This window comes from Vicugna pacos, chromosome 9 (assembly GCF_048564905.1).
Source record: "Vicugna pacos chromosome 9, VicPac4, whole genome shotgun sequence".
NCBI classification, from domain to species: domain Eukaryota; kingdom Metazoa; phylum Chordata; class Mammalia; order Artiodactyla; family Camelidae; genus Vicugna; species Vicugna pacos.
The window spans coordinates 59,869,185-59,889,678 of record NC_132995.1 but is presented as its reverse complement, the minus strand read 5'-3'; the positions used below and the strand labels follow the sequence as shown (position 1 = coordinate 59,889,678).

Genomic DNA, 20,494 nt, shown 5'->3' with positions numbered 1-20,494 from the left:
AAGTGTCCTACCTCAGTGAATGTTCTCCCAAACGCTTTCCTTTCATTGCACACCTTTCGGGGATGCTGAATGCAGCACTTTATGCTTCTGCAAGCCAGCTTTCGGGTTTTGCCACCAGGGGAGTGAGAAGATAGGGACAGTGAGCATTTATTTCACTGACTCTGGGCTCCCTAGAAGTTGGCTTTGAAGTAAGTAGAGAGAGCTGGGGAAACTTGCCCAGATGATTAATAGCTGGATTGTTATCATTACTACCACAGCCTCTAAAGAGAAGTAGTAGATAGAAAACTGAAATAAGGGCACTGGACTAGGTGAGCTATTAAGGTCACTTTCAACACTACACCTGCATGGTTCTGAAGCAGTGGAAGGACTTTAAGGGTATCGTACCATAATGATCCAGAGTTTTGACGTATATGATTAAAAGCGTTCTCTTTTTCTTGGAGTTAATCAAAGAAAACTTAGTATTCTTCTGGGGGGTGAAAGTTGCTTCTCACACAGCTGTTACGGTTAAATTTAAACACAAATCTGTGTTGGAGCAGAGCATCAGACACCTGCCTGTGTTAGCCGGAGAAATTAGGGTAACGCCAACATCTAAGTTTTCTTTCCTTTTCTTCATTTATCTAACTGCTACATTGTTGTGATTGTTGGGATTGCCTTCTTTCCAGATGCTGTAGATAGAATTTTTTTTTAAGTATATTTTATTTCATTTATTTTGGGGGGGGTAATTAGGTTTACTTATTTATTTTATTTTTAGAGGAGGTACTTGGGATTGAACGTAGATAGAATTTTGACCTCAGGCATGTAGTACCAGGCAAATAATTGCATCAGAAACTACTTACCTGGAAACTAGGAATCTGCACCAACTGCCTAGGCAGTGAGGGCAAAATGATACTATTACCTGGAAAAATAGCAGACATGAGAATCTTCTAGTCTTACGATTGCTTATTAGTTTTTCATCACTTTTTGCCGTAAACCAATGCCACTTCCCTAAAGTAAGTAACTGAGTGCTGTTGTAACTCTAACCTTTAATGTGTAAGTTGTTACTTGAGTCACTGTGGTTAGAGATTTTTGGAATCATCTCTTAAGATCTAACTTGTACCCTAAGAAAATGATGCAATTTGACCCTTAAATATATAAATTAACAGTGTCACTATTTTGGTACCATTGAAAGGTTATGTTATGGGGGGAGGGTATAGCTCAGTAGTAGAACGCATGCTTAGTAGGTATGAGGTGATGGGTTCGATTCCCAGTACCTCCAGTCAAATAAAAAAGTAAATAAACCTAATTACCTCCCCCCCAAACAACAAAAACAAACAAAAAAAGAAAGGTTATGTTAACTTAATTTCCATTATGTTACTTAATATCTTTCTGATACTGTAATGGGAAAAGTATACAGCAGCTCTTCTGTTACTTTTTCTAAAGCATATTTAGTGTTAAAAGGAGAAAAACATTTTTCAAGTCAAAGGGATATTTGAAGGCTAGGAGAAAGGAATTTGGGGGATTTTTTCACCCTCTAATAGTCTATTTAAATTGGGCTTCAGTCAACTATTATTTGCCACTAACACTGCTGAACATTTCTGAGATAATGATTCTCATCCTCATTATCCATTCCAAGTGAATTTGAATACATGGTCAAGAGGTGAAAGTCATTTGCCTATGATAAAATCTTGGGCTAAAATGATCTGGTTCTCATTAAACAAGGATGTACTAATATTGAAGCAACTTGAGGGCAAATCCTGAAGTGACCTGCTCCCAGCTGTCATGGAGGTATGTGAAATAGCCTGATTAGAAGCAACAGCAGTGGCAGCGATGTGATTTTGTATGATTGTTCCCAGAACGAGCTCATTTTACAGGAGGGTAATTTATTAGATTAAGAAAGAGCAGGCTGTTCTCAAGATGCATATTAGTATGGAGTCAGCTGAACTTTGTGGAGTGTGGCTTGATTCCCAGATTAGTTAGGCTTTGAATCTCAACTATAGTAATCTGCAGTGAGTTTACTGATGGAGATAAAAAGCTGTTACTTGAATGGCTACTCTTTGGCTCTCTTAGTTTGTCAAACCAGATGGCACAATGATTGCTTTTGGCAGGAGCCTTGTAGTAGTAACACCAACTGCAATGACAGGTCTTTTTGGTAAGTATTTGTTTTAGAAGATGAGATTCTGAAATGGATTAATTAATTTTTGAAAATAAAATTGTTCCCAAAATTTAATGGCAAGCCTTCCATAAGATTGCTTATATATTTAGAAATGTCTTATTTTATTGAATTAACCATCTTGATGCAGTTAGGTGACAAAGTCAAAATATACATGTGCTTTAATATCTCAGCTCTTCATGAAGCTTAATGATCTTGTTTGTTGAGATGAAATCTTTAAATCCATATATTATACACAAAATTTCAGTACAGAGGAGATTGCAAATTATTTATTATATTATATATTTAATCATGCTTGTTTGGCACCCTTGTTTAATTTATCTGATAATCTGTTATATTCTCCTCTCTTACTTCCCATAGCTAGTTATATAGAAAACAAAATCTGTTAATATTATGGGTATAAGTAACTAAATGAAAAGGAAAGTATTTTTACTGTTTTGTTTTGGGGTTTGGGTGGCATTTTAATCTGGGTAGTCTAAGGTGACAGATGCAATTACTCCTTTCACTAAAATCTTACATTCTTTTGTCAGCGAATTTTCAGGAAAAAGATTACTCATTTGCATACTTCTACTCTCTTCTCCCACACATTACAAAGAGTATAAATACAAATTACTACTTTTTTATGTTCTAATACCTGGGTGGCAAAGTGAGTCATTCTTGCAGATGACGTTAAAGTGAGCCAAGGTTCTTTCTAAACAGGTTTATTCTTTTTCTAAGTGTCAGTTTCTAGTTGTTTTATTTTTTCAAGAATATGTAAAATATCAGTACCTAATACATAACTTTTAAAAACGCTACCTAACTTAATACCAAAGATCTTCTGTTTCACAGAGGGTTAGCCAGTTAACTCAATTGATAAGATACCCCCTCATAGTATGAAACAGAAGCATATTTGGGTTTTAGTGAAAGCAGAACTCAAAGAATGTCAAGTAGAACTTGCCATATTTAGAGCTCTGAAACTAAAGAACTGTCTGTGGCAGAGTAGATAATGCCTGTAGAAGCGTAAAGGCATAGAGAGGCATACTCAGAGGCTAGCATACCTTGCCATAAGGGTTTTTTTTTTTTTCGGTCCCTGCTGCCCCCTCCTCCATCACCATGAGTGTTCACAAATGGCACAGTAAATATCCAAGTTTTACGACTACTTACATATAAATTTTGTAATTTTCAGCCCATCTAAAGACAATCATAATCTGAAACTCTCATGATTTGATGTTTAATTATTGGTATTCACTCATGTCACTTGTTGAAAAGAATTCTACTGGAAAATGCGTAGTTTTTGGCTAAAATCTATTTGTACTGTGGAAGCACTCGAATATAATTCTCCTTGCTTCTTTGTATTAGATATATTTGTGATCTCAAACATCTTTTGTACAATAGTTGCATTCTTAACCAACTTACTTAACTGACCTCCGGAATAACCAATACTCAGTTCCCTCATAAAACATGCTCTTGTCCATAGTGTATTGAATACTGTTGGCTAATATCCTATCCCCTTAGACTTATGTTGTAATTCTGTAATTAATTATTATATATTAATATATAATAATTATTATATAAAATATAATATATATATATTTTGAAGAAATTTAAGTGTGAGAGAATTGTTCTGTGATACAGTTTGGTAAAGGCTAGTCACTTTCTTAGTTGCTGCTACATTGATATGAATGAGTCAGTTGGAAAAATAATAGTAAAATTCCAGAAGACTTCTTAGACTTCTTCAAAAGTGTCTTGACAGCTGTTTTACTTTAGAGAAACTTGGATGCTTCCTACCATTAACTGCCTTTTAAAAAATTAACTGGTTAATTATCAACAGTTCTGATAGTATCATGTATGAGGGCTTCTACTATGATTTGGGAAACTGTTATTAGCTATATTGGGAACGTTTGTAAAGAAGTTATCGTAAATACTTAGCAGCTTTGACTTCTAGGCATCTTCCAGGCCCTTCTTTAGTTGCCAGAAGCCCCTTACATGATGACCTTTCAGTGTCTTTGGGTTCTACAGCTTAAAGGTACATATTTGTCCCTTAACCTTTATTGATGGAACAGTATGATGGTCTATTTTAAAATATGTAATTCTTTCATATTAAACTGAAATGCACATTTTTCTACATTTTACAGTCACCTTAACCAGAAAACCCAGTTTGAAAATCCAGTGGAAGAAGCCAAAAGGAAAAAGCAGTTAGGACAGGCTGATACTGGGTCTTCAAAACCAGGTAGAACTTTTACCTTTATCTTCTCTTCTAAAATAACATGTGAAGTTTATATGCTGAAATAATGGAAGTGAGTTTAAATTTTTTATTGTCACGGCTTTGAAATTGAACAGAGAAGGTCTAATTTATGTCACTGTAGAGATATGAATAATCTTAATAAAACATCCAGACATTTTGAAAATCCTGAGATATTTTTCTCATGCTGCTTATAAAGAAAGTATGAAATTGTTGGGAGAAGGGATTGAATAGCTTTGTTGTGGGTTTGAGATTTTGATGTGAAGACTGGATTGTTTCCTGGTGTTTAAGGCTAATAAGTCAATATGAAATCTCTAATTCATAATGAGCGTCTCCCAAGTTAATTGCTTACTTTGACATCAGTAATCATTCAGGATTCTTCATTAACTGCTATGAACAAATACTAAATAATAAATAAACCCACTATATTATTTGCCTACATCATTGAGTCTCAAGTGGGATGGCAGGGTATTAGTAATATCAGATCATTTCTGGAACATTTGAAAAATACGTAGGTCCTGAGATTTTGGTAAGCCTAGCCATGTGTATTTTGAAAAAGATGCCTGGGAATTTCTTATATCCTACTCATCCTTCCTCATTTCCTCCGTTTTAATTCTTTCCCCTCTGGTCATTTATAACCAGAAGGCTCTATGGTCATATTGTATTAATCTAGTAGATTCTTCACTTCTGTTGCCAAGGAGAGAAACAGTTTTTTCTTATAACTACTTTTAAAAAAACATAGCCCCTTCCCTTAAGTTTTGCATTTGATTTAGCAAACCTTTTAAGTTAACAAATATTTTTGAGTACTTACTATATACCCAGTGCTTTGCTAAGCACATGGTGTTAAAAAATGATTAAGAGTAAGAAAGGTCTTGCCCTCAAGAGTTCAGTCTAAAACAGGAAACTAATAGTTACAATATATGGTGATAGGTGCTATCCTGTATCAGTAGTTAAATGTGCAGGGGCAGAGCAGGTTTGCATTCCACCTTGGATAAGTTTTATAAACTCTTTGTGTCTGTTTCTTCATCTATAAAATAGGTATAATAGTTGTTCTTACCTCTTGTGGTGGTTCTGAGTATGCAAATCAGTACATGTAAAGTGCTTACAAATACACGTCTGGCACACGGTGACCAGTAAATGATAGCTTTCATTGTTATTAACAGAGATGTACAAGGTACAGTGGTGGCATAAAGAAGGGAGGGCTTAACTTTGTTTTGGTAGAGGAAGTCAAAGTGTCAAGAGAACTTGCAAAACAGACATATTTGAACTGGGTCTGGAAGTGTCAGGAAAAGTTCAATCAGGCAGATAAAAATTTTAGAAGAGCAAGAAGGCATACCAGGTAGAAGGAACAAAATATATAAAATCATAGAAGTATGAAATGGTGATCCAGGGGTCAGAGGAGAGATACAAATGTCCAGAGCATAGGGTATCGTAGGATAGTAATGAGGATGAGGTTGTAAGGCTAGGCAGCCATGAGAGGAGATGAGTTTCAAAGAGAAGTTGAGTGTTTGTGTCACATGGTGCTGAAAAGTCAAGAAAGGTGAAAATTGGAAAGTATACATTGGACTTAACAATATGGAGGTCAGTTGTTACTCTAGCAAGATCCAAGGGAAAAATGAAATAAAATTACAATAGAATAAAGAGGGGATGGGCGGTGTAGAAGTGAAGAAAGTGGGTTTAGCTAACTATTTTGGTAGCTCTGACTGTGAAAGAGAGTAGACAGAGGACGTGACCTGAAAGAGAAACATGAATCCCCATTTTACACATAAAGAAACAAACTTTAGTAAAAATTAAGCCACTTGCTTAGAAGCATAGTGAGTGTCAGGCTAGAATTTGAACCTGGTTTTACCAGCTTCAGATTCACAGTTCTTTGTGTTATAACATGTAGTTCTGAATGCCCGTGTCTTCCATGGCACATATCAAGGGAGATCTTCTCTCCCTTATAAACTCTAAGCTGCTTGAAGGCAGGAACCATGTGTTTTATTCATTTAGATAGCCAGGCATTCTCCTATGAGCTGATCATTAAAGGGAGAGTAATAATTCAGCACTGGTCTTTCAGGAGCTCACAACTTAGTCAAGGAATAGACACATAATTTTAGTACAGTATCATAATAGAGATGTAAACAATAGTGTTGGAACAAAGGAGAGAGAAATTAAATCTGACTGTGGGAGAGAAGGAAAGGCTTCCTAGAAATGACAGAAGTTATGTTAGTCCTTAAAGGATAATGGCTACCATTTGTAGAGAGACTGAGCGAAGTGCTGAACTCGATACTTTATATACAGCATTTCACTTAAACCTCAGAATACTGCTGCAAGGTTATTGATATTATTTTCCCCATCCAGATGCCTTGGTGGCATCGAGTTACAGTTGTCTAATGAGTCCATCTAAGGGGTATACTTGCCACAGGGACAGAGGTAGTCAGGTTTGTGAACCTCCTTCCTTAGACAGCCTGTATGGGTTTGTGTTTATCTACATGTATTGGGCACTTACTATTTGCCAAGCATTGTTTCTCATGCTTTGTATGTATTACCTAGTTTAATCCCTGAAACAATGCCATGAATTAAGTACTATTATCTGCATTTTGTACATGAGGCAACTGAGACTTTAAAAGGTTAAATAACATTCCAGGATCACTCAACTAAATCACAGAGCTTGGATTTAAAATCAGGACTGTTAGACTCAACGATAGCTTCTTTCTTCCTTTCTTATTCTCACTTTTCTTATTTTTCCTTTTTGTTGTTGTTGTTGTTCTTACTTTTTTTTTATTTGGGGGGACAAGGTAATTAAGTTTTTATTTTTTTTTTAGTGGAAGTTCTGGGGAACTGGACTTAGGACCTTGTGCATGCTAGGCAGACACTCTACCACTAGGCTATACTCTCTCCCCATCACTTTTCTATGATTGATTATGATAAGATCTACTTCTGACCAACTTTTAATTGGCTTTGGCTGTTTTCTTAGTAGCTTCTCAAATTAGGTGTTTACCAGAACTTTCTCTCCCTCTTTACTGTTTGCACATCTTGGAGCTCATCCCTTATGGACTGATTTTCTGGTGTAGCTCTCGGAAGCCAGTCTTATTCTGACATTCATGGGGACTAAAGCATGGGGTAGCTCACCAGAAATATCTCAATATTTGATGTAAAAATGAGAAAGGTACATTTCATCAAAGATATTTTTCTCAAGTGCCTAAGTACACAGTAGCTAAACAAATGATCTTATCTACACAGTCTGATGGGCAGCCCTAGCGGGCAGTCATCATTAAGCTGAATAACTGAATGGACTTTGAGCATGTCAAATAATTTTTTTAAGTAATATTTTATTCAGAGATGAGCTGCTAGTTAGAATGACAGAGGCTCATCAGGAGCTCAGCAATGCCCAGAGGTATCACCACAAGCAGGCTGGCTGTCCGCATTCAGAGGCCTCACAAAATGGTATTTTCTGTGGTGGCTGCACTGATGTTTGGAGTCTAGTTCTCTACTTTGAGAAGCCCAAAAAAGCTGGTTTTTTTTTTTTTTTTAGTGTCAAGTACTTGTATTTGTAAGAAATCAGAAAATCTGGGGAGAACATAACAAATAAAGTAGACCTATTCCCACCCCACACCTGTCTTTATCAGTATTTCTAGGGCTGCCCTATCTCTTAAAGGAGCCGTTTATGTACTGCACCATCTATGCAACCATGCAGAGCAGACCCAAGGATTGCTCCTTTATAACTGACAAGCTTTAAGGCATGCCTCTTAGAACACTTTGCTAAGAGGGCAGCAACAGATACACACAGTTAACCCTGCGCTTGAGACTGGTGCCAAATATGGTCTAAATATGAAACAAGTCACCATTGTTCATTTGAGTCATTAAGGAAATGAGCATCAAAACCACAGTGAGAGACCATTCTACGAATACTGGAAGGGCTATAACCAAAAATGCAGACAGTAGCAAGTGTTTGCAAGGATGTGGAGAAATTGGAACTCTCATACATTGATGGTGGAAATGTAAAATAGTGCAGCCACTTTGGAAAAGTTTGGCAGTCCTTCAAAATGTTAAACATAGTCACAGTATGTTTGTGGTAGCTGCTGCAGTTCCACTCCCAATATAATCCTAAGAGGAATGAAAATATTTACCCACATAAAACCTTGTATGTAAGTGTTCATAGCAACTTTATTCATATTCAGAATAGCCAGAAAGTGTAAACAACCCAAATATCCATCAACTGATAAATGGGTAAAATGTGATACATTTACACAGTTCCTGTACAGAGGAATATTACTTGGCAATAAAAAAGGAATATTAAGTACTAACACATGCTACAACACAATGAACCTCATAAAAAGTATACTAGGTGAAATAAACCATTCAAAAGACCCCAGATTATATGATTCCATTTATATTAAATGTCCAGATTGGGCAGATCTATAGATAGCAAGTAAATGAGTGGTTGCCTAAGACCAGGGTGTGAAGGCGGGTTGGGGAGAACTGAGGAGCGACTGCTAATGGGCATGAGGATTTCTTTGGCGTGTGAGGGGAGGAGGATAATGTGCTAAAATTAGATTATGGTGATGGTTACAAATCACTGACTTGTACCCTTAAGTGGCTGAATTCTATCACATGTGGACTGTATCTCAGTAAAGTTGTTAAAAAGTGATTTGTCCAGAAAGTTTAAGCCACTTTTTTAAAAGATTATTTAAACAATGCTTTTTAAATTATAAACCTGTACAATCTGATCCCTATGGTTTTCATAAGTGCCGAGTGGAAGAGAGGAGGGAACGTTTCTGGCGAGGAGAAGGGAGGTAGCATTTGCAAGTATGGATCACTTTTAGCTGTAGAATCATCAGAGGAAACCTCTAAAAATAGGCTTTTCAAAAAAGCTGTGCTTATTTTTCTTCCTAAAGTATCCACTAAACATGAGTGAAAGAGAAAGAGGCATGAGGCTATTTACTCATGGTGCAAGAATTTGCTTCTCTCATGAGATATAAATTAGAGGCTACAGAAAGCCCGAGTTGTGAATTATAAAAAGTTCTCGATGTACTCTCCTTTCTAAGTCTGTGACAGTTGCCTTCATCTTCCTAGTATAGTGTTTTCTACATAGAGCTCAATAGCTGCTTATTCAAATGAAATGTACAGCTGAATGAATGCCCAAGGCTTTTTAGGAATTTAATAATAAAGGTTGTCCCTCAGGTATGTCATTTTGACTTCATATAAAAGACTCTTTGGGGTGAGAAAAAGTAAGTACAAACAAGGCAGTGAGGAGGAGGTAAAGTAGATTCTTTTACCTTCAAATAACGTAGACAGGTCCTCTAAAAGAGAGATCATTCATTGGTTAAGTTTTTTTTTTTCAGTGATTTAGGTTATGAATTCAAATTCTAACTGTTCTATAACACTAGATTCTCTCTTATTTTCTTTCTCTTATGGTTTGTTATATTTAAGTTATATAGATTAACTTGGAGATTAGCTTTGAGGGCTGTATTCATTGTAATTATTTTTGTTTCTCATTTTTCCACAGATACAGAAAAATCACACTTTACTCGAGATCCATCCCAGCTTAAAGGTATCCTTGTTCGAGCATCACTGAAAAAAAGCACAATGGGATTTGGTTTTACCATTATTGGTGGAGATAGGCCTGATGAGTTCCTACAAGTGAAAAATGTGCTGAAAGATGGTCCTGCAGCTCAGGATGGGAAAATTGCACCAGGTAACAGATTTTTCAGAATTACTTGAATTGTGATACTATAACAAAAATTATAGTGCAAATGTATATATATTATACATATGTAATATATATATAACAAATATATTAATAGCTATGTACATATATATCATGTATAATTTACATATATGTAAATAAGAGAGAGAACTAAATTATGCAAGTGAAGAGGGAGATTTCTGTATTAAAATAGTTTATCTTCTAAACTAAGTGCATGCTAGTTTTGAGGGAGGGTCATTTTTGCAGATAAGAGGAAACTTAGTGAAAACATTTTTATTAATTTTTTAGTCTGTATAATTTTGAAATAACTCTTTGGCTGTACTAAGCTGAAGACTTATTAACCATCTCAGAAAACTATTTGATTATTTGATTTTCTTTGATTATATAGGGTAATTTTGGAGTTGGTTAATATTTACCTATAATCTTTTTTGAAAAATGAGCCATTGTGGTGTTTATAGTGATTCTGAGTAAATTGTTATATCCCAAGTTTTTTCCCCAAGTTGATTTTTTTTTTTTGCTTCTGTGAGGCTGTTAATAAAAATTAAACTGCTATGTTAAGAATTATAGACAATAATATTGCCATTTTACAGAGCTGTACAAATTTGTCTTTTACATAGTTTTCCCAAAGTCTTTACTTGATAATTGGTAGATATTTTTATGTGGCTGGCAGCTTTTATGGCTGAGGGGGTTAGAGGAAGTTTAAGACTAGTTACTGATTATGGGGAAGGTTTAAATACTTTTTTCCAGAAAGATTTTAATATTCCACTGAGGTTGCTTCTTACAATTCGCTAGACTTTTCTAATCTGTTATTTCACATACCATGTGTAAATACCATTTGGACAGTTCAATTGTCATCTTACTTTTAAAGGCACGTATGAACTTATTTTCAATCAGGATATGAGATTTCTCATATTATGCTTCCCCATTTAGGTGATAGAAACTTAAAACAAGGAAGCTTAAAATAATCAAAATTTATAAAGAAAAATTTTTAGCTCTCCTTTATTTTATAAAATTAACAATTGCTGGAGATTAAAATTAATCATAAGGTTTTTTTCTAAGTCTTCAATTTTGACTTTTTTGTGTTTTGTCTATGAAACATATCTCGTAGTTATTGTATATGCTGTCAGGATTTTATGGTGTAATTTCAGATTTGCCTAAAACTGTTATTAACTTACATAGCAATGCAATACTTCCATAAAAATTCTGGGAACTTTGACCAGGGAGGAAAAATCAAAACTTTGTTTCTAATTAGTCTAATTTCAGTATCTTCTTGGATTTTGAAACAAATTTTAATGAACTAACATTTGTTTTTAACTACCATTCACGTTGATTTTTCAAAGCCTACATGCAATCAGAACAATTTTAAGCACCTTTATTTGGCAATAACCTTTTAGATAATCATATTCTAATAAAAGCAGCAAATAGATGAGACATCAGAGGACAAATTTTAAAAGTTAAAGCTGAATTAAAAACCACACAACTGATGAATGTCAAGTGGTAATGATGCTGCAACCAAAGTGGTCATAATAATGTAAAATGTGGAAAGCAAAACCAGCTTTTACAAGGATTAATTCAGCTGAATGTTTCAGCATCTTAAATAATATGTTCTTTGCTTGTGTTGAGTTTTTTTGTTGCTTATTTCCCCTTTTGAAAACTGAATTACACTAAATTGAAAATCTCCGCACAAAAGAATGCTAAAAGAAAATACACTCATAAGTAATTATTCTAACTTCAGCCCTACATTGTTCAAACTCGAATGAATTTTTCAGGACATTGTAACCAATGGTTACTTAAAATCAAGAAATAAGGTGCTATTTAATGGTTGTCTGTTTGTACAAGTAGCCAGTGGAGTTATTTGCTCCTCTTCTGTGTACTGAATACCGACTATAAGGTGCCCAGCTCTGTGTGGCCACTGAGATATGTCTCATAGGATATACTAACAGTGATAATATAAATTTGCAGCTACTTTTTAAAAGATTCACTTGTGCTTGAGGTTACAGCTCTTTACCACTAAGATAGTTAAGATTTTACACATTCATATATTCTTTTTAGAGAGGAGTCACAGAAGGGAGAATGACATGTCTGTGTTCAAAATCTAGCTTTTCAGTAGTTAATGTACTGTAAGAGGCTTCTAGAATTCAAATTGAGATGCTAAATAAATTTCAGTCATTTTTCTTCTCCCCCCACGTAAAATTGTCTTATTTGGTGGTCTGAATATTTTTAACATGATTGTGTTTTACCAGGTGATGTAATTGTAGACATCAATGGCAGCTGTGTCCTTGGTCACACCCATGCAGATGTTGTCCAGATGTTTCAGCTGGTACCTGTCAATCAGTATGTAAACCTCACTTTATGTCGTGGTTATCCACTTCCTGATGACAATGAAGATCCTGTTATGGACATTGTTGCTGCTACCCCTGTCATCAATGGACAGTCATTAACTAAGGGAGAGACTGGCATGAATACTCAGGATTTTAAGTCAGGAGCAGTGGTTCTGGACCAGAATGGAAAATCAGGACACACCTTGATCAGTGATCGTCTCAATGGACCATCAGATCTGAGCGAGCAGAGAGCATCTATGGCATCTTCAGGCAGCTCCCAGCCTGAACTAGTGACTATCCCTCTGATTAAGGGCCCCAAAGGCTTTGGGTTTGCAATTGCAGACAGCCCAACTGGACAGAAGGTGAAAATGATATTGGATAGTCAGTGGTGTCAAGGCCTACAGAAAGGGGATATAATTAAGGAAATTTACCACCAAAATGTGCAGAATTTAACACATCTCCAAGTGGTAGAGGTGCTAAAGCAGTTTCCAGTAGGTACAGATGTACCACTGCTTATCTTAAGAGGAGGTGAGTAAAAGCACAGTAAGGAAAAATCTTCATTGTTCATGCATTTTTATCTGTTAATCACTCTTCCTTACAGGTCAGAATCTCTCTTTACTCAGCAGACTTAACTGGTAATCAGTGTGCATTTTCCTTAAGTTCTCTCTGCTTCCATGAGCAGTATCTTTTGCAGCAGCTTTTTTAGTTATTAGTGGTTTCATTTGTGTCCATTATGGATTTCTTTCCCTCTATATTCTTTTAAAAATCTAATTTATGACTTTAATGATTAGAGAGAGTCACAACATGTGCTACTTCAAATGAAATATGTCCTCTTAATTTCGTTTTCTCTGTTGATGGCAATAATAGAAGTGGACTCTTTCAACCCATGGTACTTCATTTGGACCTCTGTAATGTACCAAAGATGCTTTGAAAGAGCTAGCATCTCTGTGAAGAAGCAAAACGTTGGATGGTGTGTTAATCTGTTCTGTAAAGCAATCATGATAGCTTGTGCTCATAAAGCTTTTATCTAAGCTCTAGTATCTGTCCATAAATGTTAATTAAACCCCACAGTACTCATGCGAGAGAAATATAATTTTTATTTTCCAAGGTCATCAACTGTCTTGAACTGCTCCCAGACATAAATCCATTTCCAAAGACTAATCACAAAGTTGGGCTTTAATGGGCTTTTTAAAATCCATATCTATGAATGACTAGTATTTTAAAGAATAAAATTTAGCCCTTCACACGTATCTGTCTGGCTTTTAGTTTTCATTTTTTGAGGCAAATGAGCAGTTTAACTTCACTGGGGTATTTTTCATTATTTTCATTTCTTTGAACTATTTTTGTTTCTTCTCCGGGTGACACAGGGGAATATGCTCAGAGTAGGTGCAGATCTCTTAGTGAGGGCTGGAGAGTTATTCAGAGTTCTGACAAATAAGAGCCCAGGGTTTGGCATTAAACGGGTTGGGTGTCAGTTTCCTGCCTTGTTACCTGTTGGTTTGACAGTGTAGGAAAGTAATGTTAATCTATTTGAGTCTTCATTTACTTTATCTATAAAAAGGTAGTAACATTTATGTCTTAGGATTGTCATAAAAAACAAATAATATGTGTATAATGTCTGGCATGTAGGATGTGTTGGACATAATTTACTAGCCTACTAAAAGCTGAATCTAGTTTTATCATAAACATGAGCAGTATTTGTGATCTGGAAATGCTTCCTCTGTTTTTAAAATGTGGCTCATTTTTTTTAAGGTCCTCCTTCACCAACTAAAACTGCCAAAATGGTGAGTATACCATGGTCCTCAAATGCTTCTTCCCACCATGTGGAGAGAGCCGCTCACGGTGGTGGCGATTGCAGACTGGAGAGGTCGGGGGGCGTTCTGCCCTGGGCTTCTACTCTAGCGAAGCGTGTGAGTTAGAAAAAGCCCGCTAGAAAGGAGGTGTGTTCTCCTGGTGAAGTATTACTGTTGGAGGAATGTTAGAGGCCTGTACTACCAATAGTTCTGTCCTCTAGGTAGTAAAATGTGGACACATTAAAGTGCCTATTGATCAGTCCTTTTACTTTCTTCATGTTTGTTTTAGAGGAGCAAGGGGAAGAAATAGCTAACAAGACAGAGATATCTACAAAGAGAAGATGTCGTAGTTGCACATAAGGTCGTGGGGACTGTAAATGCCCACATTAAGACAACCTTCTGATGTTTAAGACTAAATAAGACTTTCTAGAGTCACTGTAGACTCTACTCAGTTTGTTTGTTATCAAAGTGAGAGGCTTTCAGACTTGAAACAGTGTTGGGCATTCTTCTAAATAACTGACTAGCCTATTTGAGGACCTGTATAGAGAATAAGATCTGAAAAGAAGGATGCACCAGATAATGCTATGAAAGAAACTGTGCCGGGTACACATGTGTAGCTACGTAAATATCCACAATTACCTGGATGTGGCTATAAAGACAATTATGTAAATATCCTAATTTAGCTCTAGTTTGCATGATTTGGAGTCTATCATCTAAAAGCTAAGAGATGGTCTTCCATATCCATAAACCATAGGCTACTAAACAAAAGACCATCAGATATGAAATGGATTAATTCTCTGTGGCCCACCAAATACGGTGCTCTGCAGATTTGCTGTTTTATGGATCAAAAGGAAAGAAACACGCAGCATTTAATAGACTGTACCAGTTAGATGCGGTGTGAACAGAAGTTCTTTTTGTCTCTTCAGTTAAAGTTGTGCCATATTTTTGTCCATTTCTCTGGTCCCTCTGGTAATCATTTTTAACTCTTGCACTACCATGTCTGTTTATAAAGGATGCCAGTGCAGCCATGGTGACTGAATGCTTTGTAACTGATGAAAGTCTCTGATGCCCTCTCACTTCTTCTAGGACACAAGAGAAAAGGGAGACTGCTCCTGTCTCCCTGCCATCTGACTAGGTCTGGGTCAGGGAGGGGTCCCTCCAGCATAACACTTTGTAGCGCCTGTCCCCCCGCTGCCCCTGCATTCTAGTCACATTCGTTATTTTATCACAAACATCTATCATCTCTGTCTCCTAATAGCTCAGTATAACAACCTGTTCTCAAAACCATAGTATTTAGTTTCTTAGGCTATTTATTGGATTTCATTTTTTAAAATTTTATTAAAGAAATCATTTTGCTTGGCTGTTATTTGGGAAAAGTTCTATCTGAAAGAGATCATATGAAAATATGCTATTCTGTTTTCCCTTATCTTATTCCCTGACATGGTGCATTTTGTTCGTAATATGCTTAAATTGACTGTGGAGGTTTTCACAGTGTCATCTTTATAACCCAAATTAGAGTTAACACTTCCTGTTCTATTTTCTTAGAAAGAATATTATCTTAAACATTTTCACTGGAAATTAAATTCAGGGAGTGGGGAGATGGGGTTTATCAAGACTTGTATGGAGGTGTTCTCTCAGAGTCTCCCTCTTGCTTTACTTACAAGTGCTGCTTTGGGTTGTAGTCCTATTTTCTTCTTTTCAAAGTCAATTTGCACTTTGGTGGTGGGGAAAAGGGCAGAATTGCTTAAACATAAGCTAATTAAGGCCTTTTGGTTGAGAGCATAATAAACTTTTTCTAATTTAAGTGAACTGTGTTCTAACCCAAATACACATGCTGTGGAAGGGAATTCCTGGAAGACTGCAGATGTGCTGTGGCTTTGACCCCTCCGCCTCTACAGCTGTAATCAGTTGACATACCCAGTTCAGGCAACGGTTTTTATGTACTCATCAACCATCTGGTTTTTCGAAATACTGAGGAAGACCCTTTTCCATTTCAGAAAACAGATAAAAAGGAAAATTCGGAAAGTTTGGAGGCCGTAAATGAGCCCATCCCCCAGCCCATGCCTTTCCCACCCAGCATTATCAGATCAGGATCCCCGAAACTGGATCCTTCTGAGGTCTACCTGAAGTCTAAGACTTTATATGAAGATAAACGTAAGTAGCTGGGGAATGTTTTAGGAGAGCATGCAACAAAATCAATTTGAATTTTTTTTAAAAACTCGGACTTTCTCATCTTTCAGAACCACGTTGGAGTTATTCCTTCATTCCCATTTTAATATGACTCTGGGCTTCTTCCATTTACACTCAACATTCATTCATTTATTTTCTTCAAAACCATGTATTAAGTGCCTGCCATCTGCCTGACATCATAGTAGGTAATGGGAATACAGGGGTAATAGGTTACATAGGCCCTGCACCCAAAAAAATGATTAAACTGAAATGGAAGCCAAATAGCTAATCAAGTAAGTGTGCAAGTAAGTACAAATAAGCCCCTGACAGGTGCAGTAATAGAAGAGTGAACTGGTTGACTTGGGATCTAAAGTAGGAAATGGTCAATTTTACCACTGTGTGTAGGAGAAAGTGCCAGATACTGCTTCGTCTGGGAAGTTAAGCTTTAACGAGGTCTTCAAAGACAGAGAGGTGTTTATGAGACAGATAAAAAGGAAAGAAAGAAAGGAGTAACATATGCACATTGACCTTGCATGGCCTGAGTTCTGCAAGTGGTTGGGTTTAGCCGGGACTGGTTGGCAAGGGAAACCAGAGGGGCGGGCAGGAGTAGCTTGTGGAGGGCGTTATGCTGATCTGAGGGAGCTGCAGACAGTGATGTACACGATGGAGAGCCACAGAGTGCTCTTAACTATGGGCATGAAATGATTGGACTTGTGTTTTAGAAAGATTTTCCTGGCAGGAGTGTGGAGGATGGTGAATCAGAGGGGTGTGCAATCTGAGGAGGAAACAAAGAGTGGGTCCCTTAGAGGAGTCCAGCTGAGAGATGATGAGAAGAGAGTGTGCATAAGGCAGAAGTTCATTTTCATACTTATTTTCTTACTAATGGCAGATGTTTTCCAAAGTCAAATTATAGATTTACATAGGTTTAATTTTTTAAATTTATTTAATTCTAGAAATAGATCTAAATTTACCTTGGAAAAATGGACATTGTATATAATTGACTTCATACTTATTTAACCAGTTGCAGATCTTTATCTTTATGTATGTATATGTGTATATATATATATTTATATGTATGTATGTTTATATATATTTATTTTCTGGTTTTCCTTAGCACCAAACACCAAAGATTTGGATGTTTTTCTTCGGAAACAGGAGTCAGGGTTTGGCTTCAGAGTGTTGGGAGGAGATGGACCTGACCAGTCTGTAAGTTTAAATATTTTGGAATTTGGCTGTTCCTGTTTAAACTTCTATGGGGAGATTTGGTAAAATATGGTAGTTTTGTTTTCTGTTCTTTTTTTTTTTTTAAGATTTTTTCTCTAACAGTTTCATTAATATGAAGAACTGCCTTTCTGTTAGTGTCATAATACCTGAGGCTAAAACTAGGTAAAAACTGAATATGGCAGCTGTAAATTGGAGAGTAACACATGTTTATGTTTGCAAAGCATTTAAATCTAGAATTTTATTTATACAGGATTCTCACTTACAGTTAGTTTAGAGAACAAATATAATGGGTTTATTTTTGTTTTGCCCTTAGTTTGAATGACAAAGAGTAATGTGCTTTTTAGAATTTAAGAACATATTTAAAGTTTTTTGCATAATATCAAGAAAGACTACGTTATTATCATGCTTGGAAGTTAGCTGAATAACAATATTCTCTTAAAATGGCATGCTTCTATTTCTGACTAGAACATTTGATCTACTTAGTCGTATTGGTTATGGTTAAAATGATCATCAGAGACAAATAAAGCTTAAGGCAGGTTGCCCTGTACAGGGCAAATGTGAAATCCCTTGATTGTTTCTTTTTCTTTCTTTTCATTATCCAAGTATAATTGACATTAGTTTCACATGCACAACATAATGACTTGATGTTTGTATACACTGCAAAATGATCATCACAATAAGTTTAGCTACCATCCATCACCATAAAAAGTTACAAATTTTTTTCTTGTGATAAGAAGTTTTAAGATTTACTCCCTTAGCAGCTTTCAGATATGCACTATAGTATTATTACCACAGTCCCCATTACATCGCCATGACTCACTCATAACTGGCAGTTTGTACCTCTTGATCCCCTTCAACCACTTCAGTTACCCCCCTAGGCCCCTTCCCATTCACCATTCTGTTCTCTGTATCTATGAGTTTTGTTGTGTTTATTCGTTTATTTTCTTTTTTAGATTTCACATATAAGTGAGATTACGTAGCATTTGTCTTTGACTTGTTTCACGTAGCATAATGCCCTCAAGGTCCATCCATGTTGTCACAATTGGCAAAATTTCATTCTTTCTTATGGCTGAGTAGTATTCCATTCCTAATTGCTATGGCTAGGACTTCCAAATACTATGTTGAATAAAAGCGGCAAGAGTGAGCCTCCTTCCTTCTTCCTGATCTTAGAGGGAAAGCTTTTAGCTTTTTACCGTTGAGTATGACGTTAGCTGTGGGCTTGTCATATATGGCCTTTGTTATATTAAGGCATGTTCCCTCTACTCACTTTGTTGAGAATCATTATAAATGGATGCTGAATTTTGTCGAATGTTTTTTCTGCATCTATTGAGATTATCATATGATTTTTATCCTTCATTTTGTTAATTTGGTGTATCCCACTGATTGATTTGTGGATATTGAACCATTCTTGCATCCTTGGAATAAATCCCACTTGATCATGGTGTATGGTCCTTTAAATGTATTTTTAAATTCGATTTGCTAATGTTTTGTTGAGAATTTTTGCATCTTAGTTCATCAGGGATATTGCACTATAACAAAGTAGGAAGCAATAAACTACATCTTAAAAAACTACATCAACCATTAGAAATAATCAAGGGAAACATGACTGGTCTGAGGGAGGTATGATCCAGCATGGCATGGTAGGATACTAAACTCACCTCCTCCCATGAAGAGACTGTCTTTTCTCTGTTATATATTCTTGTCTCTTTTCTGTAGATTGACTGACCGTAAGTGTTTGGATTTGTTTCTGGGCTTTTTTGTTTGTTTGTTTTTGTTTTTTGTGGGTTTGTTTGTTTTTTATTGAAGTATAGTCGATTTACAAAGTTATGTTAATTTCTGGAGTACGGCATAGTGATTCATTTATACATATATACATATATATATATATTCATTTTCATATTCTTTTCATTATAGGCCATTACAAGGTATTGAACATAGTTTCCTGTGCTGTATAGTAGGGCCTTGTTTTTCATCTATTTTGTACATAGTAGTTAGTGTCTTCAAATCCCGAACTCCCAGTATATCCCTCCTCACTCCCTTTCCCCTGGTGACCGCAAGTTTGTTTTCTATGTCTGTGAATCTGTTTTGTAAATAAGTTCATTTGTGTCCTTTTTTTTTTTATTCCACATATAAGTGATATCATATGGTATTCTTCTTTCTCTTTCTGGCTTACTTCACTTAGAATGACAATCTCCAAGTCCATTGATGTTGCTGCAAATGGCATTATTTTATTCTTTTTTTAGGCTGAGTAGTGTTCCATTGTATGTATATGTATATGTGTATGTATATATACATATATGTATGTGTGGACAACTTCTTTATCCAGTCATCTGTCAGTGGCCATTTAGGTTGCTTCTGTGTCTTGGCTATTGTAAATAGTGCTGCTATGAACATTGGGGTGCATGTACTTTTTCAAATTAGAGTTCCCTCCAGATACATGCCCAGGAGTGGTGTTACTAGATCATATGGTAAGTCTATTTTCAGTTTTGTAAGGAATCCTCAAACTGTTTTCCATAATGGCTGCACCAAACTACAATCCCACCAGCATTGTAGGAGGCTTCCCTTTTTTCCACACCCTTTCCAGCATTTATCATTTGTAGACTTTTTATCGATGGCCATTCTGACTGGTGTGAGGTGATACCTCATGCCAGTTTTGATTTGCATTTCTCTGGTAACTAACGATACTGAGAATTTTTTTCATGTGCCCATTGGCCATTTGTATCTCTTTACTAGGGAAATATTTGTTTGGATTTTCTGCCCATCTTTTTGAGTGTTTTGCTTTTTTGTTACTGAGTTGTGTAAGCTGTTTGTATATTCTGAAAATTAAGCCCTTGTCAGTCACATTATTTGCAAATATTTTTTCCCATTCCGTAGATTGTCTTTTTGTTTTGCTTATGGTTTCCTTTGCTGTGCAAAAGCTTTTAA

General features: G+C 36.1%; 1 protein-coding gene across 2 annotated transcripts in view; it reads left to right on the top strand.

Annotated features, from left to right (window-relative positions):
- MAGI3 (membrane associated guanylate kinase, WW and PDZ domain containing 3) overlaps positions 1-20,494 on the top strand; it is a 219,539-nt gene that overhangs the window by 167,602 nt on the left and 31,443 nt on the right. For both annotated transcript variants that reach the window (XM_015247467.3, XM_072967968.1), the window contains exons 8-13: positions 4,264-4,358; positions 9,862-10,050; positions 12,306-12,911; positions 14,136-14,167; positions 16,174-16,330; positions 17,460-17,551. In XM_015247467.3, coding sequence (XP_015102953.3) covers positions 4,264-4,358; positions 9,862-10,050; positions 12,306-12,911; positions 14,136-14,167; positions 16,174-16,330; positions 17,460-17,551 — 1,171 coding nt within the window. The remainder of the gene's footprint in view (positions 1-4,263; positions 4,359-9,861; positions 10,051-12,305; positions 12,912-14,135; positions 14,168-16,173; positions 16,331-17,459; positions 17,552-20,494) is intronic.